Below are 26,008 nucleotides of genomic sequence, written 5' to 3'. Positions count from 1 at the left end.
GATACTTCTATTACCTTTAAACATTCCTCACCCAACTGAACTATTGAGAGCAGTATCTAAGAAAATATTCTTCTGTCCAATGGAATTTAAACACAGAAACTTTGAATATTTGTTTTTTACTTAATAGGAAAAGATAACTTGTGCTCAATCAGATATCATTATTCTTTTTTGGTCATATACATTTACCCCAACCACCACCACCATCAATTGGGACCTCAAAACACACTTTTTTAGGCCCCCAAACCCTCCAAAAATTATGCTTTTTGAGAAGTTGTTAAATGTTTTTTATTTTTATTTTGAAGATATCTGATGGTGAGAACAGCATCATTAGGAAAAATCTGAAATCTCAGTGGCATAGGAAAACTGTTGTGTTGTTTGCTTTATTAATGTCAAATTTCAAACAGCAAATTTCAGTACTAAGCATTCAAATAAGAATAAAGTTGTGTTTGGAAGGAACTATATGGAAATATATGTACCATAATTGACTGATACTTGATCTGTGATGGCACTAAACTGCAACATGGGCAGATGAAGAGTGAAAACTATTGAACCCCACCCATCAAATATTCTGGCAAAAGTCTGCACACACAGCTAACAGTCAAATGAACATAACTGTGGAACCTTTTATTGCTAAATGCCTCATGAAAATGATACATATCTGACAAGAGAATGTGGAAATGAAAGAAGTTTGTTGCTACATGGGATCCCCCTCCTCTGTTTGATCTTTTTCCAGTTACTAAATGTAGGTACACTTTCAGACCTATCAGTGGGGAGGAATCCCAAGTATATGCACTTTTCATGCCCATTTTTCTGGTCTAAGATGATGCACCATTTTCAGTGGCATTTAGCTACAAAGTACACAATGTAGAACTGATAGCATTGTGCATAAACCATTTTTCTTGCATCAGTCAGTGACCTTGACCTTTGAACCCTAAAATTGATATGCTTCTTCCATACCCCAAGTGCAAAACATCCACAAAATTTTGTATCCATAAATAGTGGAGAACTTAAGTCATTGTGGAAAAGCTATTTTTCTTCTTTCAAACATTTTGACCATGACCTTTTTATCTCAAAATATATACGGTAGTTCCTTACCACAAGTACAAGCCATCCACATGGTTTGGTAGATGGTAGACAATTTGAGTTATTGTGTTCACATAGCATTTTGGCAGGCCAGTGGATGCACATCATAACAAAACACATGATGGCTGATAACAGACATAGCAGACTGCAAAAATAACATTCTGTAAGGGTTAATAATCTGCCGATATTACTCTAACAACAAAGGGAAGCAAAGACAGCATTGTCTTTATTTAAACAGGGTACAGTCCAGAAAGAAAATGTAAACACTTAGTCAACACTCATGAAAACTGGATGATCATTATATTTAGAGGATCACTAATCCCAGCAAGCAGTTTTCAATAACAACTATAGTATTTGCCTACCCCATGATAGTTTCTACCCCTGTTCCAATTTTAAGGATACCAAAAAATGCACAAAGCTTATTAGTTATTTCATTCATTAATTTAACATTTAAAACAGGATTGTCACCAGGAAGTTTCTAATACTATCTTTTGTGATCTCAAACCAAACGGGAGTTTCTTTTTACAGTAGGGATATTTACACGAGCTATTCTATGCTTTTCAAACAAATTCAAATAAATTAAATGAATTAAGTGACTAAGTTTGTGCATTTGTAATTTTTTTTGATGCTTTTGTTTTTAAAATTTATAGGGGGCTTACAACCTGCTAGGAGAATGACAGAAAAAACTCTAGAATATTTGAGCTGGGTATCACTAGTCATGATTATATTATGATGATTGTCTATGATACAATATATATGAAGATAATACCATATACATGAATAACTGAAAAATATAAATGAATCCAATTTTGGAAAACATTGTCTCTATAAATCCTAATACTGGAATGAATTAAAAGTCATTTTGTTCTGTCTTTCATTAAAATATTCACCAAACATGCATAAGATACACGTGTAGGATTTAAAACACATTTATTATCATATTCTGTTGCATGTGGCCCTGATATTCAGGTGAGGAGGGAACCTCTGTATAAGGTTGGAAGGCACCTGCAAAGTCATGATTTGTTTTATTTTGAAATTATCCAACTGGGGATATCTTGTATGTAAAATTGGACAGAAAATGGATGTAACACCGGCTTTCTTGATTGAATTCCTTTACTGGAAACATCTAAGTCAAAGAGAGACATTTGCTTATAGTTAATGGGGGGGGGGGGCAGCATGCACTTTTTACAGAGGGTAGATTAATAATCCATCCAGAGTATGGAGTAAGTGTACAAATGCAAAACAATACTCAGAGGAACAGGTAGTTATCACAATGAAGCAATGACAATGAAAGGTACTATTTTACAAATACTTTCAGGGATTAATAATTGCTATCATACAATAAACTAAATATCTTGGGATTAAAAAGTGTGTGTATAGTTAACTGGGTAGATATAATTGGTACATAAACACAGCATGTATACATGTTTCAGGGAACCTTTTTGTATACTTGATTCAGAGGAATAGAATGATGACAAGAAAATGTTTATTTCTTAACAATTTTTATCACATTTAACTATTTTTCACATACTGGTATTCATCGATACACTGGTGATGTCTACTTTTATTGAGTATAGTCTCCAAGCACTGTTGATATAAGAATTCAGTTACAAAGTCTTAAATATACCCTGTTCTGGGCTAATTATAAAAACATATATGACTTGACCATGTCAACTTTGCTTATTTCAGTTATAACATACTTCTATAATTCGGACAATAAAATTACGCATTCATCACCTTTTTGCCAAAACATTATTCCCATACCCACATTACAACATCTGGAATTCATGTGAGATTGCCCAGGAGTTGGTATAAGTAAAACTAAAGATGTGCTCATGCAGCATATGAATTGCCCATTTCTGAGCACAGCTTACATCATAAATATGTACATGTCAAACCAGCTCAGTCCTACCCATCATGTGCAAATATTCTGACTTGTTGTCCTATCCAAATTAAATATTTGGTCCCCTTCATGATCTGATTACAATGCTTCCAAAGCCAAGAGTTAAATAATGTAAATAAATTTTCCAGTACTTATAAAGCAAATTAGAATCCATTATCATACCTGAATTAATAAGTGAGGAAGTGGTATGTCAAGGGATAATATGAGACAGGACAACTCTGTACACAATTTGACAGGAGTTCTAAAGTACATATTCTTGTAATGCATTAAATGCATAGTTGTGGATCTCTTGCTAAATCTTCGCTGAAGATTAAAATTCTGCCCACAACACCTGTATAACCAAATAAAGGCCAACTCTTGTTCTTAAAAATACACTTTCTTGTGCAGTCCTACAAGAGATATCCATCATGACTTCTGCTTTCAGTTTCCCACTCCAGTTATCGCTTAAAATAAATATTCCATTGTACTTGAATATATCAGCTGTTTTTAATAAAGTTTTAAATGCCCAGTCACTTGATCTACCAGAGATGAAGGACCTGTAAAAAAGATAAATATAATGTTTTTGACCATCAATTTTTTAAAAATCATCGACATGCTGTAAATAAAGTCATTAAAATTACCAACATGCTATGTAGAAAGTAATAAAAATTACCAACACAGCATGTATTAAGTGATCAACTGTTCTGTATTCATTATTTGGAATTTGCAACATACTATATAATTAATGATCAAAATTGGGAACATGCTATGTAATTAGTGACAACAATTACCAAAGTACCATATAATAAATGATACACATTAACAAAATGGTAAATAATAAGTCATCAAAATTAACAAATAGTATGTAATAAATGATATAAATAATCAAATTGCTGTATAAGAAGTGAACCAATTAACAAAACGCTATGTACACCTCTCTCTCTCAATAACTTGCGTATGTCAGTAAAGCCTGATAGCGGCAGCACCTTAAGAAATAAATAGCAATTAAATAAGTTTTGTCAAGCGAAATTTATGTTTTAATTCTATCATTTAATTCTGTTTCAGTGTAATCATTGTAAATGTGATCTGTCCTCTATAATCCAACACGAAAAGTGTCAATCAATCTACTGTCCCAGCTTTGTCCACAAGCATTTCTGTAAGAACCTAATTAAGTATCAACTGTGTTTTGATCCTCAATTTGCTAAAGCGTTTGTTGTAATATTACAATTAAAAGTAGACACACTTTGTATTTATCATGTTAATTACATCTTTTGCATCAAATCAAATAAAGAGGGAAGAATTTAAAAACAGTTACAGACTAAAGTATCTAACAATAATCGGTGGTTTATCATACTAATTTGTAAATGTAATCAATTACAGGAAGGGAAGCAAGTGACAGAAGTACCCAGTGCATGGAACATTTTGTTTTACATATAGGGTTATTATGAAGAAGTGAGTTCCAAAGTTCTGTAGTGAAGTTAAAATTTCCTAATTGGCACTCAGAGGTTTGCTTAAGGATAACCTGAAATGTCACTATTACTATCAATGATTTCACTACATCAACATTCTATTAACAAAACAATTGTTAAAAATTGAGTTTTGATGCTGATGACTGTCATGTCATGAATTGAAGAAAAAAAGTGACATTTATCAACAATAACACCTGAATATGCAAATGCAATGATGTAATACACAATGTTTTCACAGATACATGTGTTGTGTGTTAAAATCTTTTGGTGTAATGTTTATAATGATCTTTTGGATATTGGTTATGTCTAGAAAAGCAAACAATATCATTAGAAAATATATTTAATTGACAATTATTTCCAACATGATCATAAAATGAGTGTTCAATGAACTTCCCCTAGTACCTTTAGTATTCTCATTGTCAATATCCATCTAGAATGGAATCCCCAACTTACTTTTCAGTGGATCCTCCATAATTTGTGCCCTCACTTATACTGCAGTTTGTGTTTTTGGACACCACTGCTCATGATTTATCAAGGGAAAGGTGTATTAGACGACCAAATTTACCAATATATATATGAAGTGATCAAAATTGCCATGATATGTAGTAAGCATTAAAAAAAGTCATCACATTTATCCATGTTGTAATATATATAAAACTACGAAAAGCACTGATCCAGACCTGCCCATTATGTAATGCATTTGCATAACCATGTTAATATCCAAGTCATAAGTAGAACAGTGTTATCTTTGATCTGACAACACATTTCATGACACAATCGTTGTTGGATGTGTATTATACTTGAGCAAATATGGCATACACATATTTTGAATTTTATCTCTGATTGTGTGCTGTGATAATAACAGATTTAGATCTTGTCTCTAATTGTATGTCATGATAAAAACGGATTTAGATCTTGTCTCTGATTGTATGTCATGATAATAACAGATTTAGATCTTGTCTCTAATTGTATGTCATGATAAAAACAGATTTAGATCTTGTTTCTGATTGTATGTCATGATAAAAACAGATTTAGATCTTGTATCTGTATGTCATGATAATAACAGATTTAGATCTTGTGTCACATTGGCATGCCATGATAATCACAGGTTTTTGTTCTTATTGCTGATTGTATGCCAAGATACTAACAGATTTAGATCTTGTCTCTGGTTGTATGTCATGATAAAAACAGATTTAGATCTTGTTTCTGATTGTATGTCATGATAAAAACTGATTTTGATCTTGTCTCTGATTGTATGCTATGATAATAACATATTCAGATCTTATCTCTGATTGACATGTCATGATAATAACAGATTTAGAACTTGTCTCTGATCGACATGTCATGATAATAACAGATTTAGATCCTGTCTCTGATTGCATGTCATAATATTAGCGATTTAGAGCTTGTCTCTGATTGACATATCATGATAATAGCAAACTTAGATCTTGTCAGACATGTCATGATAATAACTGATTTAGAGCTTGTCTCTGACTGACATGTCATGATAATAACAGATTTAGATCTTGTCTCTGATTGTATGTCATGATAATAACAGATTTAGATCTTGTATCTGTATGTCATGATAATAACAGATTTAGATCTTGTCTCTAATTGTATGTCATGATAAAAACAGATTTAGATCTTGTCTCTAATTGTATGTCATGATAATAACAGATTTAGATCTTGTGTCACATTGGCATGCCATGATAATCACAGGTTTTTGTTCTTATTGCTGATTGTATGCCATGATACTAACAGATTTAGATCTTGTCTCTGATTGTATGTCATGATACAAACAGATTTAGATCTCGTCTCTTATTGACATGTCATGATAATAACAGATTTAGAACTTGTCTCTGATCGACATGTATGATAATAGATTTAGATCTTGTCTCTGATTGCATGTCATAATAATAGCAGATTTAGATCTTGTCTCTGATTGACATATCATGATAATAACAAATTTAGATCTTGTCTCTGACATGTCATGATAATAACTGATTTAGACCTTGTCTCTGATTGACATGTCAATGATAACAACAGATTTAGATTTTGTCTCTGATTGTATATCATGATAATAACAGATTTAGATCTTGTATCTGTATGTCATGATAACAAATTTAGATCTTGTGTCACATTGGCATGCCATGATAATCACAGATTTTTGTTCTTATCTCTGACTGTATGCCATGATAGTAATAGATTTAGATTTTATTTGACTGGTGTGCCATGATAATAGCAGATTTTATATTTATTACCTCTGAGTGTTATTTCTGTTTATAACAGATTCGCGATCTTGTTACTCATTGGTGTGCCATGATAAAAACACATTACAGATCTTGTATCTAACTGGCATTCCATGATAATAGCAGACATTAGATTTAGTCTCTCATTAGTATGAATGATAATAACAGATTTTTATATATTATCTCTAACTGTTGTGCCATGATAATGACACATTTTAGATCTTAGTCTCTGATCTGTGTGCCATGATAGCTACATTGTTTACATCTTGTCTATGATTGGTATGCCATGATGAGAACAAATTTTACATATTATCTCTGATTGCTTTGCCATGATAACATATTTTAGATCTTGTATCTGATTGGTGTCATAATAACAGATCTTGTCTCTGATTGTTGTGCCATGAAAAAAAAAGTTTTTTGATATTATCTCTGATTGGCATGCCATGATAGTAACAATTTTAGATCTCTGATTGGCATGCCATGATAATAACAGTTTCAGATTTCTGATTGGTGTGCCATGATAACTATAGAGTTTACATCTTGTCTCTGATTGTTATGCCATGATATTAACACATTTCACATATTATCATTGATTGCTTTGCTATCTAATAACAGATTTTAGATCTTGTATCTGACTGGTGTGCCATGATAATAACATATTTTAGATCTAGTCTCTGATTGGTATGCCATGATAATAAAAAGTTTAGATCTCTGGTGTGCCATGAAACAACAGATTTTGGATCTTGTCTCTCATTGGTATGCCACGATAATAACAGATGTTATATATATTATCTCTGATTGCTGTGTGATAACAGATTTTAGATCTTGTTTTATTGGTATGCCATGATAACAGATGTTATATATATTACTCTGACTACTGTGTGATAACAGATGTTAGATCTTGTCTCTGATTGGTGTGCCATGATAATAACAGATTTTAAATATTATCCATCATTGCTGTGAGATGATAATAACGGATTTTTAGGTCTTAACTTTGAATGGGGTGATATGATAATAACATAAATTGGATATTTCTCTGATTGGTATACCATGATAATAACAGATTTTAGATCCTATTTCTGACTGAAGCCATAATAATAATACGTCTTAGATCTTGTATCTGTGTGCCATGATAACCGATTTTAGACCTTATCTGTGATTGGCACAGCATGATAAAAATAGATTTTAGATATGATTTCTACTTTGTGTGCCAAGTTAATAACATATTTTTGATCTTGTATCTGCTTGGCATTCCATGATAATAACAGCTTTATACCTTATCTCTGATTGGTTTGCCATAAAAGATTTTAGATATTGTCTCTGATTGGCATGCCATGATAATAACTGACATTGGACCTCATCTTTGATTGGTTTGCTATGATAATTACCAGATTTTAGGTGTGTTCTCTGTTTGATGAGCCAAGATAATAACAGATTTTAGATACTATCTCTGACTGGTGTGCCATGATAATAAGACATTTTAGGCATTATCCCTGACTGGTGTGCCATGGTAACACATTTTACGTATTATCCCTGACTGGTGTGCCATGATAATAACACATTTTAGGTATTATCCCTGACTAGTGTGCCATGATAATAACACATTTTAGATCTTATCTCTGATTTGTGTGCCACAATAACTACCAAATTTTAGACATGTTCTTTGATAAGCCATGATAATAACAGATTTTAGTAATTGTCTCAGATTGGTGTGCCATGATAAAAAGAAATTTTAGGTCTTAACTTTAATTGGGGTGCCATGATAATAAAAGATATTAGAGCTTTCTCTCATTTCGAGTGCCATGACAACAGATTTAAGATATTATGTCCAACTGGTTTGCCATGATAATAACAAATTTTAGATCTTACCTCTAGCATGTGTGTTAATAACAATGTTCTTTATTTTATTCTAAACTCGTTAGCTGATTTGTGGCATGTATTTAATCAATTAATTGATCAATTAATCAACAGACAGGGAGAGAGATAGACAAATGGATGGATGGACAATAAGTTTACTTGCATGTGTCACCTGAAACCTGTCCATAAAGGACACCAATTTGTGATCTCTTGAGTGACTTCTATAGACAGGTTTCACAGCAGAAAAGATAGATAAATAGAAACACAGAAGGATGGATGGACGCAGACCTGGACCCACTCCAAGTACTGTCCTGGATCCCGCAGCTATCTGTGTTCTCCCTGCATCCCTAATCAAACTTGTTGTCAATCCTAAAGACATTGCTCTATTGGACAACTCAATTCTGAAATGAAGAAAACAAAGTTGAAAAGTTTGCTTTATAATTTTAAAAAGTTTCCAAGCAAAAAAATTATTAATTTGACTGGAATAACATCATAAGTTTGCTGGTCAAATAGAATTTCATGTAATTTGCACTGAATGTAGAGAAATTATGAAGATAAGATTGTGTAATTTCAAAAATATCATAAAACATGGCAAATTGATAATTTTAAAATATGCAACTGTTCAGCAGATCTGGGTCTATGCTGTTTTAAGTCATGTGAACACATTACATGGAAAAATATGGTATTTATGAAGTCAAATGAGCATTTTACATGAAGAAATATGGTATTTATGAAGTCAATTGAGCATTTTACATGTAGAGATATGGTATTTATGAAGTCAAGTGAGCATTTTACATGTAGAAATATGGTATTTATGAAGTCAAGTGAGCACATTACATGGAAAAATATATTTATGAAATCAAGTGAGCCTATCACATGGAAAAATATGGTTTTTATTCTGTTCCTTTAAATACTCTGGAACTCTTCACTAATGGATGACAAATCACAGATAATATGCCTATGCACACAGAAAACTATGATAAGCCATCAAGCCTCCATTATCAAGCTACATCAATTACTTTTCTCTATCTACATTAATGACACGCCTTGTCACACAACAATCATCACTCATTATACATGATATTTACAATTTTTTTTCATATTTTAAAACTGGAATACAATAAATTCGTTAAAAGACACAAATTTATCAAAATATGAGTAAATATCTTATGAAAGGTTCCACATTCTAATGAACCTATTGTTTTATATTAGTCCCACATTAACATATGCCTATACATATGGACTACCAATCAATACTATCGCAGGAAAATGTGTTCTGTATTACTATAAATTATAGGTATACCGAAAGCTTGATGGTTCTTTAGGTCTGATGTCCGCAACCTGGCTGACGATCACTATATATTATATACCATTTCTGATAATCATAGATTCAAATAAGTAATATTTGTGAATATTTTTGTATATATTCAAAATAAATACTAATTAATATTGTAATAATTCTCAGAAGAAAACACTTCGATTTAAGACAAAGTTAGTATTACTCTTCTTTTGTAATCATTCAAGTTGTGACTGAAGACTACGATTCACAAGACACAGTATGAATGTCATGAACATATGCAAGGCTGCATATCTTGAGCTGAGACACATCAGCTCCATTTGCAAATATCTTTCAGTTGATGCCACTAAAACACTTGTGTGTTCAATAGTACTTTCAAAAACTGGACTATTGTAACTCAATTCTGCCTGGTTCATCTCAATATCTAACTCCAAAAACTTCAAAACACAGCTGCTCAGATCATCCTTAGAGTACCACGATCAGAGCACACCTCCCCCTACTCTGTACCCTACAATGGCTATCCATTCAATCCAGAATCAAACACAAAATTTGTTCTCTGTGCTACGTTTCACTGACGGACTCCAGTCCAATAAACATATCCGACCTCACCCATGTGTACACAAGATACTTATGCTCCTCTTCTGACAATCGTATATGCATTATTCCCACTATGAAAACAAAGTCATGTGGACAATGTTCTTTGGTATACCAGGGCCTATCAATGTGGAATGAATTGCCCACTAAACTTAGACACAAAGACACAGTGATCCCATTCAAGAGTGCTCTTAAAACTCACCTATTTTGACTGCAAGAACACACTTAAAGACTTAATACTGTTTCCTACCTTAAATATTTTCAGCATGTTTTTATATTTTCTAATTTCATGGTGGGTTTTTTTTGTGCAATCATATCATTATGTTTTTTTGGTGGGGTATGTTATAGGTGTTATCTAATGTAAAGTGCTTAGAACTTCAAAAGATTAGGTGCTATACAAAGTCCTCATTATTATTATTATGAATGCAGGAGAGTTAATGGGAGTGATTTTAGATGGTAAATTAAACCACAAATGTCATTCTATGCACAACTTTAAGCTTTTTGTTTCTTCGAAAAGGGTTCATGTACAATACTTCCTTTATAAAGAACACCGAAATCTTAAGATGACAAGACTCAGGTCTGCTACCACATGATGCATGTGACAGTCCAGGGTCTACTTACCACTTCAGGTCTGCTACCACACGATGCATGTGACAGTTCAGGGTCTACTTACCACTTCAGGTCTGTTACCACACGATGCATGTGACAGTTCAGGGTCTACTTACCACTTCAGGTCTGTTACCACACGATGCATGTGACAGTTCAGGGTCTACTTACCACTTCAGGTTTGTTACCACACAATGCATGTGACAGTTCAGGGTCTACTTACCACTTCAGGTCTGTTACCACACGATGCATGTGACAGTTCAGGGTCTACTTACCACTTCAGGTCTGTTACCACACGATGCATGTGACAGTTCAGGGTCTACTTACCACTTCAAGCAAAAAGAAAAGGCCCTGATCTGTCAAAGCAATATGTGATGGATATTTGGGTCAATATTGTTTACAGATGTTGTGAGCATTTTATATGTAGGAGTAAATGCAGCAATCAATTAGTAACTTACAGAGACTCCTCACTGTCTGTCTTCACCACAACTTTAGGCTGACCACACATTCTCCACTGCTGAAGGAGCATGGGATTTGTATGGGATAATTTATCCAGACAACCAACAGATGCATGACAACACTGTAACAGATGATTTCCACATACATATATATATATGTGTATACATGACAATACTCTAACAGAAAAGTTCCACGATTATTCATGTATACATGACAACAATGTAACAGGCATGTTCCACAATTTTGCATGAATACATGACAGGACACTCCCCTTCTCATCATGATTTATTGTTATGCCTAGTTTCATCCCTTCATATCAAATTGCTTGAAAATTACAGTGGAAAGGAAAGTTTAAAGAAAATTTCAATATATTACACAATAACTTTATCTTGACTTTTACATGACAATGTTTCTAAAGATGACATAGACGTATGCCAAGACACATCCCTTAATCTCAAACAGCTCAAATGTTACTGAATGTAAATAAAAGTGTGATTAAATAACAATTAAGAGTATTGAGCAATGACCTTGACCTTGAAGATAGGAACTCTGATGTAGAACATAACACACTTACTAGTGATGATGCATGAGTTTACCCAGTACAGTGCTTTTGTAAGTATCAGGCCTCTCAAACATAAAATATGTCAATAAGACAGCCCTAAATACAACTAAGAGGTTCATGTTTAAAATTTTGTTTGTCGTAATGGACTTAGCAAAGCATTATTGGATGAGATGTTTCTTTTGAGCATTAACATTCATAAACATCTTTCATACCCGAATTTTTTAAAATAGCTACAAATGTTTAACATACGATTCATTTATTACTTCACATAAGCATACCTAACAGGATCAAGGACAGCATACTGACTCTGTGTGTGTGTGTGCGTGCGAGCATGTGTGGTGTGTGTGCATGCATGTGTGTGTGATTTAGATTTTTAAAGTAGCTTTAAAAATATTTTCAGTCATATTGCTACGATGTCTGCATTGTGGCAGTTTATAGGAATGTCTAGTATTGGGCATCATGCCACAGACATGTAGCATCATGTCCCACCAGTGAAATTATCCTGACGCCAGGCCAACCAGTCCTAATACTAACCTCTTAATGCTGAGCACCAAGCGAGGCAGTTGTTAGTACCTTGTTTATAAGTCTTTAGCATGACTGAGCCGGGGTTCGAACCTGTGACCTCCCACATCCAAGGTGGATGTTCTAACCACTAGGCCACAGGAGTGGTCTACAGGATGCTGTAAAACATGTAACTTGACCTCATGATCAAAAGGTTGAGCAAGCATGTCACATAATTAAATGTCTTAACTTTATAATAATTCCTCCAGTCTAGAGTATGAAGAAGCTCTATCAAAAGGTTTAGAAAATATAAGCAAATTAAATTTTTGTTCTCCAAAACTATGATGCAAATTTTATTATGATGATGACCCTGACCCAAAGGCAAAAGAGAAAATCTAACATGTTGCATAATGAATTGTCTGCTGATATGAATCTTACTCAGACCAGTCCATCTCTTTGCAAGGCATTTTATTTACATTCCCTCCACAGTAAGTGTGTGTGTGTGATTTTTATTTTTAACATAGCTTTAACAACTTTTCAGTCATGTCGCTACAATGTCTGCAGTGTGGCAGTTTATAGTGCTGTCTAGCATGCTGACATCATGCCACAGACATGTAGCATCATGTCTCACCTAGTCATATTAACCTGACACCAGGCCAACCCTGTCCAGATCGTCTCAATAAGGCAGTTGATTTTGTTTTTCTTCATAAGTCTGACTGGTTTTCAGTAAGGTTTAACAAAATATATACTCTTATTGTAAAGTTGGCAAGTATGAATTAGAAAAGTTTGATCTTCGAGACATGCAGTGACAGTAAAAATTATGTTCAACTTAAAAGTTTGTAAGTAAATGTAGACCTTATTTACCTCTAGTACAGTTGCATAACTTCAGTTCCAAACTCTATGCAGCTGAATGGCTTGTTGCTATCTCTTAACTTGATGTAATTCTTGGAATCTTTATTTCCATTTCACATGATTACAATCATATCTCCCGCCACAAGACATACTTAATTCAACACGCGATGTCCAATAAATGAAATTGTGTCCCTTCCTGCTTCTATTTACAATAATCCTTTTTAATCTTCTGCACTGATTATTAAGTCTTTTACCTTTCATCTTCAACATGAATCACTTGCTGGATGCCATATTAAAAAAAATTATATGATCAACAGTTTGATCATACAGACACTTTGCATAAAAAATATGTGCAGTTTAAAGCCTCTGAGGTACTAGTGCAAAGTTAGTCTGGTTCCCTGACTAACTCCACTAAATCTAATATGAGACACAGATTGAAATCAAAACACGGACGAGCCACTTTCCGGATTTTACCACAACAGTCACATTTCTGTAAGTTTTGATTTTATTCCATAAGTCCATATTTGAAGGGTCATTTTTGTAAGACTTATGGCAATATCTTAATTTTGAGCATAATTTTATATAAGCCTTTGGTATGACTCGGCCAGAGTTCAAATGCATGACCTCACGCATCTGAGGAGATGGTCTAACTTCTTAGGCCATCAAAGCGGTCCTCAACAGTAAGTATTCTATAATTTGTTGATGTGCCATTAACACCAACCACAGAAACCTTAATAACCTCATTTGGTCAAATTCACATAAACGTCATCCATTTCTAAGTGCATGTTCCTGAAGGGGGGGGGACTAAAATCAACCTAGAACATTTTTTCTTTCAACCTGCTACCATGCATGCATGTTGTCACAATACGACTTAATATTGTTAATATTGTCGGTCAAAAGAATGTTTAGGACAAATTCAGTATGAGCCTCGTACAATAAGATTGAACTTTATCAAATTTATCCAAAGTGTATTTTTAAAGTGCATAATTCAGGTATTATGGCCAATATATCATTGTAATTGAAATCAAAATTCTACTAATTAGCCTGCAGACAAATGAACTGATGATTATTATAATACACTAAAAAAGTTAACTGACCTTTCAACAACTTTCTGCATATCAGTGACTTCTATGGATCATGGACTACTTAGACTTCAAGCAATCTGCATATCAGCAATTCCTGTGGATCACTGACTACTTAGACTTTAAGCAATCTGCATATCAGTAATTCCTGTGGATCACTGACTACTTAGACTTCAAGCAATCTGACATGCATCATGCAATTGCCAATACTTCTTCTTGTTCGTTCCAGTTTTCACTGATAGAACTCTGACCCTGGGTATAATTGCCTGATTAGTCGATTCAAATTTATCTTTCCACTAATTCTGGCTGCATGTTAAGGAAATGCTCTGCAAACACTCAGAAGTACTAATGAAAATGTATCTATCTAAATTTTCCCAAGAAATTGTTTGATATAATTTTATATTTTAATTAGAATGCAGAGCATTGCAGATAGATCAATTCTTTCAAATCTATCTTCAGCATTTTTCTCCAAGTATTTCTCCATCTATAAATTAATACAGGTCACCATATGTTCCTTAAAAAACTACTGGATTTAAGTTGTTACAATTGCATAAAAATGTGATGAAAAGGAGAGTTAATTACCACATTATGTTTTACCTGTGCAGCTATTTTTCCTTTTCCCATCTTTAGATCCATTCTGGCCACTATTATCATTTTTATTTCTCCACTGCCTGCCAAGTCATCAGCATCCGTTAAATCTGTCTGCAATAGATATATCCAGTAAAACTTTAATAACTAAAAATAGATATATACAGTAAACGTTTTATAACTAAAGCTAGATATATCCAGTAAAACTTTGTTAACTAAAAATAGATATATACAGTAAAAGTTTTATAACTAAAAATAGATATATATACAGTAAAAGTTTTATAACTAAAAATAGATATATCCAGTAAAACTTTGATAACTATAAAATAACAATCATCTAAATACTGGGCATCACTTACTTAGTCCTGATGTAGAATTTTATCTTTTCTGTTACCGACGAAAACTCAAAACAGCTACAAATGTGGAAAAAAATCTCAGTCAAAAAGTTCTTAAAGTTACTGTAACGACAACAATAATTATATATGGAAGCTGCCACAAATATGCACACTTTTTTCCTACACCTCACCCTTGCTCAAATCTGGATTCAAAAATTTTGTTGTCATCAACTCATCCTCCTAAATCATCATCATCATCATTAACCAGAATGTAATTAATAATTTACAAGGCTCACCTCTTTGAAGCTTTACACAGTCTCCAGCAGCCTTTTATAACCATTAAAACTAGTGCAAAAACTAAATTCAGACTAATATGACCTACAAAATTTGATTCTTTACTGTGATATCAAAGTGCTATAATGTGTTGATAACAACCAAACCTTTTTTTCTTCTCTCTTTTCTTTCAAATCACTGTTCATAAAATCTGCTGAGGGAGCTATTATCAATTTGCAACCACAGAAGCCAGGTTTTACTGGGTATAAGCCACGTGGCGAGTAAACTTGGAGTGACAGCCAGCTGATCATTATTACAAGCACAGTTCACTCATCAGTAATCACCGTAACTGGCTGCTACAGCTACGTCCTCACATGAATGCATTCAGCCCATACCAACTCATTCACATGTACAACATAGACAGATAACACAATTCATTCATCAGTAATCACCCTGACTGGCTATGACAGCTAAGTCCTCACATGAATGCATTCAGTCCATACCAACTCCTTCACATGTACAATACACACAGATAACACAGTTCATTCATCAGTAATCACCCTGACTGGCTATGACAGCTGAGACCTCACATGAAATGCATGCATTCAGTCCATGCCAATTCATTCACATGTACAATACACACAGATAACACAGTTCATTCATCAGCAATCACCCTGATTGGCTATAACAGCTGAGACCTCACATGAAATGCATTCAGTCCATACCAACTCATTCACATGTGCAATACACACAGATAACACTGTTCACTTCTCAGTAATCACCCTGACTGGCTATGACAGCTGAGACCTCACATGAAATGCATTCAGTCCATACCAACTCATTCACATGTACAAGACACACAGATAACACACTTCACTTCTCAGTAATCCCCCTGACTGGCTATGACAGCAAAGTTATGACATGAATGCATTCAAACCATAAAAACTCATTCACATGTTCAATACACACAGATAACACTGTTTACTCATCAGTAATCACCTTGACTGGCTACCACAGCTGAGTCCATATCTATATGTTCACATAAACAATACACATTTAACTTATTGAGAGTAATCTATTACTTGCAACATTATTTAATGGTAGATGGCTCATTCTGATAGAAACTGGTATGCACAATTATTGTGACAACTATGAGAAAAATTATTAAGGAGCTTGTTACATCCATGCACAGATTATCTCTGTGTAATCTGCATCTAAATTTATTTCAAATGAGTATTACAAGAGGTTCATAGCATATGTAACTTGTGAATTTAAAAGGATCTATAAGCATTTGCACACAAACATCTTTTTAAAAAAATCTATAAGTGTGTTTACATTAATATCTTTTAAAAGAATATATAAGCATGTTTATACTAATATCTTTTAAAAGAATTTATAAGAATGTTTATACTAATATCTTTTAAAAGAATATATAAGCATGTTTATACTAATATCTTTTAAAAGAATTTATAAGCATGTTTATACTAATATCTTTTAAAAGAATATATAAGCATGTTTATACTAATATCTTTTAAAAGAATTTATAAGCATGTTTATACTAATATCTTTTAAAAGAATTTATAAGCATGTTTATACTAATATCTTTAAAAGAATATATAAGCATGTTTATACTAATATCTTTTAAAAGAATTTATAAGCATGTTTATACTAATATCTTTTAAATAGTGATGCTTTACAATGTACACAAGGGTATTCAGCATCTTAAATTAACAACTGCAGTTTATACCAGACATATGGTATCAATATTTCTGCATTTTGCTAAGAGTTAATTAAGCATTACAAAAAGTTAGAAACCATCTCTGAAAAATGTACTCCCCCCTCATTTAAAGATGCATTATATGTACCTTTTTTTCAAAATAAATAGCTCCAAATGTTCAGATATGGTAACAGTCTATTTCATTAAATACAGCATCTAAAGAAATTTCTTTATAATTCTACTAAGGCATAAAATTGCCATACCATTTCTTTGAATCCTACTCAAATAAACCATCAAAATAAAATTAATGTACAAAATTCATGTTCACATGTTAACCAAACATTTACACTGAATTTATTCCCTTTCTCAACAGGTTCAAAAATAGCAAGCATATAATAATTTTAAAGTATTTGCATGGTTCTTTTACATTAATTGTTCTTTAAGAATTTGAAGCTCTTTCGAGCTTACTTTTGTTGTTGTGTATATGTCCAAGTACTTATCTTAAAAATAGTTCAGAGCCATAATTATTATAACATACTGTGTATAGATATTAATAAGGAAAGTTGACCACTGAATAAATAGAGGATCTCAAATGGGTAAAGATTTAATGCTAAATTTATGAAACAAGCTGAATTATTCTTGACATCCAGCTTTTGCAAGCCAAGGCTTACTGCTTGTTGCTATCATAACATTTTATAAGTTGTAATTAAATACCATTGTTTCATTGATCCATTTATTGTGGAAAACTGAGTACCTACCAACATCCTACACCTGATGACGTACAATAAATGCTTCTAGCAAAAATGTGAAGATAGTGAATTTTGCCATAAATATTCTTTTTTTTGACAAGTTCTATACTTTAAATATATTCAAATATACACCATGTTGGCTAATTCTGCGTGTCGGGTATTTCTGCGCAACAATACGTCATTTCTGTAAACATTGGAACACTTGTTATTTTTGTTCAAAAATCCATTTAGTATCAAGAAAGAACGGTCGTATTTTAATTAAGAAAAGTGATATTCATAAACTGTACCAAAATATTCCACATTTCTACTCCAAATGCACATGAAAATGTGATTTCTAAATGTCAATATGACAATTCACTCCATGACCTTCTTGAACCTGTAGCCCAGAAAATCCTATTTGCTATGTATCTTTTAGAATGGTACAAATAAATACATTATTTAAAAGATCGAAATGTATACCTTAAAATAATTTTGCATTTTAATCCAAGTTTCTAATTTTGCAAGAAGTTGTCCCACATGTACAAAATCATCTGCTAACCAACATGTCAACTTGCCACTTAAATGGGATTCTCAAGAAAGTCTTTGGCTTATAGACATTTTTTTTTTATAAAACGTTGAACTTTACTAATATGTTTACAAGATTGGTTTAGTTGGCTCAATATCGCTTGCGATTTATTGGCATTGTTATGTCGAATTTTGTAACACTAGCTATAAACCTGACCTAATTACTTGACTGAACTGCTGACAGAAACAGTCCAAAGTAACGTATTTCATTTCTATGGCTCAATTGATAAATACTACATCTTTTCAAACCTGTGTGCAGAATAGGCCAACATAGAGTCAGTCATAAAAACACGAGGGTGGTATCCCGTGTGTCCAAAATTAATATTATTTTGAACCGAATATTCTGGTGACAATTGCCTCTTTTCAAATAGTAAGCATTGAATTTATTTATTTTCATCAACCGGCCGTATTCGGTATGCCTTTTGCTTCAGTATTGGTGACAGAAACCTTTGGTTCACAGAAATGCCCGACAGCATTGTATTATAGGATACAAACGGGGGGGGGGGGGGCGAGCAATCATTGCTAAAAAGCTGGAAAGTATACCATGTAAATGATCAAGCTTACATAATAAAATTATTTAACTTTATAAGTAACAAAAGTTATATCTGATGACCAGATTTGGGATAAATGAATGATTATGTGAATTAGGCTACCTGTACTGTGGCATTTTGTATCATGTAGGGATACACTAGGGTTACCATATTGAACTTTCAAAAAAAAAAACAGGACATTCCAGAAAATGAGTATATCTGTATCAGTATCTGTATAGAAATGTATGGACTGACAAGGTGGACATGTCTGGGAAAATTAGGATGTACACGGCCACCGGCATGAAACGTATAGACTTTCCTGTATATATTTGAGTGAATTCTGCGTGCTAGTATATACCCTAATACATGAATAAATTATCAATGTCTACCTTTTTTTAATTTTATTTTTTTTCACCTGCGAAACACTTGTGAAAAACTTCCAGTTTTTGAGGCTAGTGTACTAAGCACTAAAGCATATCTGGTAACACGAGTACATGTAACCTATTTTCGAGCCGACCGAAAACAGGTGATGCAAATACGAAGGTCGCTATTTCTGACAGAATTCACGTACTTCCTCTGTGCCTCCTGTACGACCTATAGGAACACGTAACACCCTCCTGGTTCGGCTCCTCAGGACCCATCCTATGGCTACACCGATTCCAATACCAAATGCAAGTGTTGTCACTGTGTCTCTGTCAAGTTTCATTTTGCTAACCCTAGCTTAGCAGGGGAAGTTACTCTTATGAGAAAAAGACACGCACTCGTGTGTGTGTGTGTGTGTTTGTGTGGCGATCAAGGGAAGTACACAGAGCCAAATTATATTGTTTGTGTAAATATAAAATACTTATATGTTATATGAAAAGGTACAGTCGTTAGGTGGGTTTTTTGTGTTGTTTTGTTTTTTTGATTGAGCCAACATGATTTGACATGACCAGTCCCATATTTCTCTATTAGTCCTACGATGTAAGACATAGAACATGTTGTTTTTGTTTTAGTGCTTGACGCCCACAACATTAATCTCAGCGTCGATGTCTTACATGTAGGACTAATTTCTATATATACTCTTGTATATAAACCAAGTAACAAACGAAATTGTCTTAACAAAACATTGTCATTATAACTTCTCCGCTCACAGCAATTTCAATCCAAATATCAGTATCACTACTTAAAATATATCTCAAAATTCAGATGAATTGGTCAGCTGTTGCAGGGATTGAAATTACGCTAATCAACTCTTCCGTCGTTAGTGAATGCGGAAAACTCGCCCCATGGAGATCTCGCCCTGGGAGAACTCGCCCCAACATATCTGGAGAAGTCGCCCCAGATTGGTTGGGGAAGTCGTCCCAGTTGGTTGGAGAAGTCACCCCAAAACTTGTCACACAGATAACCTTTTCATAACAGAATTAAATCATCTTTTACGTGATTCATATTTAGATTTTTATATATACGCGATCACAAAAGAGATATTAACTGGTAATCATAAAAAGCAATATCATAGTAATATTCTAAGGACGAAATTACGTCTTTATATAATCTAATGAATGACGACAGTATCGTGAAAGAAATTTAACTTCAATTGATGATGAAAAATACTACAAACATATTATCAAAAATCCTTCAATAGAAATTAAATAAAAAATTTCAACATGCGTGAATGAGATCGCTAAAAGTAATAATTCCATATATGAGGAATTTTATACTTTCCCTCTTAACATACGTACACCTCAATTCTTCATATTACCCAAAACTCATAAAAATCCTGACCATAATTTACCTTTAAATTTTCCAGGACGACCCATTATATCGGGTTGTAATTCATATACTGAAAAATTTATTGATAGTATTTTACAACCTTTACTGAAATCACTTCCTTCATACATTAAAGATGCAACTACTTTCATTAAAAAGCTGAAGTCTATTCCACAGTTATCTGATAATTTCAATCTCAGAATTACTATATATGATCCTTGAGGCGACTTCTCCAGGCGAAGTAGGGCGACTTCTCCTGACACATGGGATGAGTTCTCCTACTGTCCAGAGCGAGTTCTCTATGGGGCGACTTCTCCATGTGCGAGTTCTCCATTGGGCGAATGATTGAAATGGATGCAGTAAAATCGTCTTCACTTATATGGGAAGCAGAAACATAAAATCCCAAAATTTCAATAGAATAATCTCAACAGAAAAGGATGCATGAGATACGGAAACAAAGTTAATCATTCTCGGGGTCAATGTCCAGCAAAAGAAGCAGGATGCCACAAGTGTAAGATAAGGGGACACTTCCAAATGCTGTTTGTCAAATCAGCAGTTCGCACAATAGAATCGAGAGCGGAACCTGTATTTCTAGGGACTATTAGCACAAAGAAGGGTCAGCGGTGGATAACGCGTGTGAGATTGAAAAACGCTGCACTTTCATTCAAGACTGATACTGGAGCTGATGTGACCGTAATACCTGAGAGAGATTTACGAAAAATCGGAGACCAAAAACTATCAAAGTCGGATCAAAAACTGTATGGACCTGGAAACTCTGAACTTAAAGTGCTGTGAAAATTTACATGTGGACTGGAATCAAACAATGCGTTCAGTGTACAAGACAAATTTGTTGTAAAGGGAATGAATCAGGCACTCTTGGGCAGGCCCGCGATTCAGGCTCTCAAAATTATTGAACAGGTAAATATATCCTCAGTAAATGCCTCAGATAAAAACTCACAGAATGCAAGCAAAATTCACGATAAATATGTAAATTTAGATAAGGATTATCGTGAGAAATTCCCAAATTTGTTTAAAGGTTTAGAGAAAACAAAATGGTTCTATAACATAATTGTGGACAAAAATGCCAAACCTCGTGCCTTATCTACCCCAAGGAAGGTTTTTATCCCTCTATTGAATAAAGTTCAAGAGGAGTTGGATAGAATAGAAAAAAATGGGTATTATTTCAAAAGTAGATGAGCCCACTAAGTGGTGCGCGGCACTGGCTGTCGTTCCGATACCAAACGGTACGGTAAGAATATGCGTGGATCTAACTAAACTGAATTAATCAGTTAAAAGAGAGAACCACCCACAACCATCAGATGAAGAATCCCTTAAAAAAAAAAAACTATCCGGTGCAAAGTTTTTCACCAAACTTGATGCAAACTCAGGCTTTTGGCATATAAACCTGTCAGAAGATTCACACCGCCTTACAACTTTAATTACTCCTTTCGGTAGGTTTTATTTTAATCGCCTTCCATTTGGAATCAGTTCCGCGCCGGAATTTTTTTTTATAGAAAAGGATGTCAGAAACTGGAGCGAAATGGAGGCACACTCTGTCACATGGACAATGTTCTTCATGGACAACAATGTTCTTGTTTTGGGGGGAAACAGAAACAGCATGACGAAAGACTAGAAATGGTCATGAAATCAATTCAATAGGCCGGCGTCACTTTGAAAACTGAAAAGTGTGAATTTTCGAGACCATCCATTACGTTTGTTGGGCATTTTGTTGACGAAAATGGTTTCCGACCTGAACCGAAAAAAGTCAAAGCTATAACTGAAATGGAAAAAACGAAATGCGTAACAGAGATACGACGATTTCTCGGTATGGCAAATCAACTTGCCAAATTTAGTCCATATTTGGCAGAAAATTAAAATCCATTACGTGAAGTTTTAAAATGTAAACACTCGTCAACTTGGGGTCCAGATCAAGAACAAGCTTTTAGAGATATCAAGCAAGAAATTATATCTTCACCAACTTTAGCACATTGTGATCCAAATAGAGAAATAGTTGTATCTGCAGATGCATTTTCATTTGGACTAGGTGCTGTGCTACGGCAGAAACACGGTAGCACTCGAAGACCGGTGGCGTTCGCATCGCGAGGTATGTTAGAAACTGAGCAGTGCTATGTTCAAATAGAAAAAGAGGCCCTTACAATCACTTGGGCATGTGCACGCTTCAGTAGCTTTTGAACTGGGTTACAATTCAAACTTGAAACTGACCATAAGCCATTAGTACCACTAATGAGCACACAAATCTTGTGAGATTTACCCCATAGAATTCAACGTTGTATGATGCGTTTGACGAGATTAAACTTTGGTATAGTTCATGTTACTGGCAAAAATCTATTAACTGCTGATGCTTTATCCAGAGCACCATTAAGTTATCACTCTGAGAGTGACATATAATTTCAGGATGAAACTAACGCCAGTGTTCATTTCGTAGTTAGTAATTTGCCCGCATCTAATACTCGACTTGAACAAATCAAGTCTGAATATCGAAAAATTATTCGATTTGCAAACAACTTGTACAATTATCTGAAAAGGGGTGGCCAGAGAGATCCGCTATTGACGGAAAACTTCAATCTCACTGTGCAGATAGAGGTGAATTTACAATTCAAAATGGTCTTTTAATAAAAGGTACACGCCTGGTAGTACCAAAATCACTTCAAAAAAGAAATCCTAGAGAGAATTCACGATGGTCACCAAGGCATAGTTAAATGCCGAGAACGCGCCAAAACGTCAGTTTGGTGGAAAAGACTAATTACTCAGATAGAACACTTAGTAAAGTCTTGCCAAAATTGCATCGAAAACGCAAGAGATAAAGCTGAACCAATGATACCAAATGCATTTCCAAGTCGACATTGGCAAAGAGTCGCTTCAGACTTGTTTGAACTGAATGGTCAAACATATATCTTGGTCACTGATTATTTTTCACGATACATCAAAATAGCAAAATTGCAAGGCAAAGGTTCAAAAGTAATTGTCAATCATCTCAAACCAATCTGCGCGAACGATATACCAGAAATATTAATTTCAGATAATGGTCCGCAATGCTCAAGTAATTTGCAACACAATTATGGATTCAGGCACATTACAAGTAGTCCAAAATATCCAGAGCAATGGTCTCGCCGAAAGAGCTCTTCAAACAATTAAAAGAATGCTTAAAAACGCAAACGATCCTTACATAGTTCTTTTGACATATCGCGCAATATCATTACCAAATGGATACAGCCCTGCCGAATTATTGATGGAAAGAAAATTATAAACTACTTTGCCAATGGCGAACAAAACAAAAAAAAGTACAACCCAAATGAAACTGAGGAAATTAGAAAACTATTAAAGGCAAACTCAAAAGAGAAATAATGATGGTCGACATCGCGCCCGAAATATGAAAGACTACAGGTAGGGAATAAAGTATGGATTAAAGATAATTTTTCTTCAGGCATTATTAAATCTGAGGCATCTACACCTCGTGCATACATGGTAGTAACTGACGAGAGAGAAATACGGCGTAATATAAGAAATGTAATCCCCATGCCTACCTCACTATCAGAGCCTCTCAGAGTGACTATTTCAAACCCGGATACTTTGTCCGACTCGGGTGAAAGCAGAGCAATGCCAACCAGTCAAAACAAATATTTTCACGCGTTCGGGAAGATTGTCAAAACCACCTGAGAGACTGAACTTGTAAAAATGAAATTTAGGTAGCTTGTTTAGAAATGCGGTCATTAGATCAAGTTTCATTTTAATGTTAACTTTCTCAGGAAGGGAGATGTAGTGTAAGCCTTAATCTAATTAGCGTTGAAATTTCACTTGACAGTAAAAGTAATCAGATATTCCACACTGGATTAGAACTGATATGCACGAACAGCTGGTTTATGTTATACATTCACTAGGGTTTATGTTCCATGGGAAAAATACTTTCAGGGCAGTCTTTACTCCCCTTCCTAACTGTACTGATGTCTTGTATTTAATAAACAGCATAGAACACCTTCTGCAGTTGTTCTTTAATAACAAATAATGTTACAGAAACAGACCATATAAATCCACTGTGCAAAGACGATAAATAAAATGATGAGTTGAAAAGGAGATGGAGGTATTGGACAATTAGAGAAAATCAAACTACAACTGAACTGGATACTGCACAGTTTTTTCCATTCACATTTTTGTTTGTTAAAAGCGCAGTTAGATGACTTAAACACTGCTGGAGAAACCGATCTGGGAAAATAATAAAGAGATGCCATTAGGTAAAAAGGCAAACACAACTGTTTGCAGAGGATATAGCAAAAGCCGCTATAGTCATTGCAATGGGTTTAACTATATCGGCTTTTTTTTCTGCATATAGCAATTGTTGCACAAGGTTTAGTAGGAGGTAGAAGAGGAACAATGGTCACAAATGGCTCCCCATGAAGACAAACATGGCCTGTTCACTTACAATATATCAAAGACTAAATAAATATGGATAATTATCTGAGCAAGCCCTCCACCTCCAGTCGACAAGTATGATATATTTCCGATTCGCTCCAGCCCTAATGAGGAAGGACGACCTCATGTGGTCTGCTCACCCAGTCTGCTGAAGGATCCCTCGATATCCTCCTTATCCTGCAGACCCAATACCTTCACCTCCTCACACTGAATGAACCAGTTTTGTCCTTCGGACCAATGTCATAATGACTGCAGTATCCGGTAAATAAAACCTATAGAGTTCAATTACTTTCCGTAAACAGATAAACATTTAATGCTTCATGCGTGTAATGAATAGAATACGGTTAAGTACGAATACAGTTATATACATTTGACATGCGTGCACACTAATTCACTTCATTATGCATTAAAAATATTTTGTAAGAGCAACTGTTATTATTATTATGATAACGACTTTCGTATATGAATATGTCTCCAGCAAGAATAATCCTACTGGGTTATAAGAACTTGAAAACTTCTCAAATTCATGTGTTTAGCCATAATAAAGAGGAATTTGATAGAGACTATATTCTATTGTTACTA

The 26,008-nt window shown here is 34.2% G+C and overlaps 1 protein-coding gene across 2 annotated transcripts; it reads right to left on the bottom strand.

Moving 5' to 3' along the window:
- Window positions 1–2,568: 2,568 nt before the first annotated feature.
- Window positions 2,569–19,975, bottom strand: LOC149775777 (peptidyl-tRNA hydrolase 2, mitochondrial-like). 2 transcript variants are annotated; one of them, XM_089944524.1, is made up of 5 exons: window positions 19,821–19,975; window positions 15,076–15,195; window positions 11,496–11,617; window positions 8,829–8,941; window positions 2,569–3,522 (listed from the first exon to the last, which is right to left on the bottom strand). In XM_089944524.1, the coding sequence occupies exons 1-5, from the start codon at window positions 19,953–19,955 to the stop codon at window positions 3,473–3,475; spliced, it is 540 nt and encodes a 179-aa protein (XP_089800650.1). In that variant the 5' UTR covers window positions 19,956–19,975; the 3' UTR covers window positions 2,569–3,472. The 2 variants fall into 2 exon arrangements, with proteins under 2 accessions (XP_089800650.1, XP_089800651.1); XM_089944525.1 differs by having other exon boundaries at window positions 15,091–15,195.
- Between the last annotated feature and the right edge of the window lie 6,033 nt (window positions 19,976–26,008).

This window comes from Sinohyriopsis cumingii, chromosome 19 (assembly GCF_028554795.1).
Source record: "Sinohyriopsis cumingii isolate HCF-2022 chromosome 19, ASM2855479v2, whole genome shotgun sequence".
Classification (NCBI taxonomy): Eukaryota; Metazoa; Mollusca; class Bivalvia; order Unionida; family Unionidae; genus Sinohyriopsis; species Sinohyriopsis cumingii.
The sequence above is the reverse complement of the archived record's forward strand: the minus strand, read 5'-3'. Positions and strand labels throughout refer to the sequence as shown.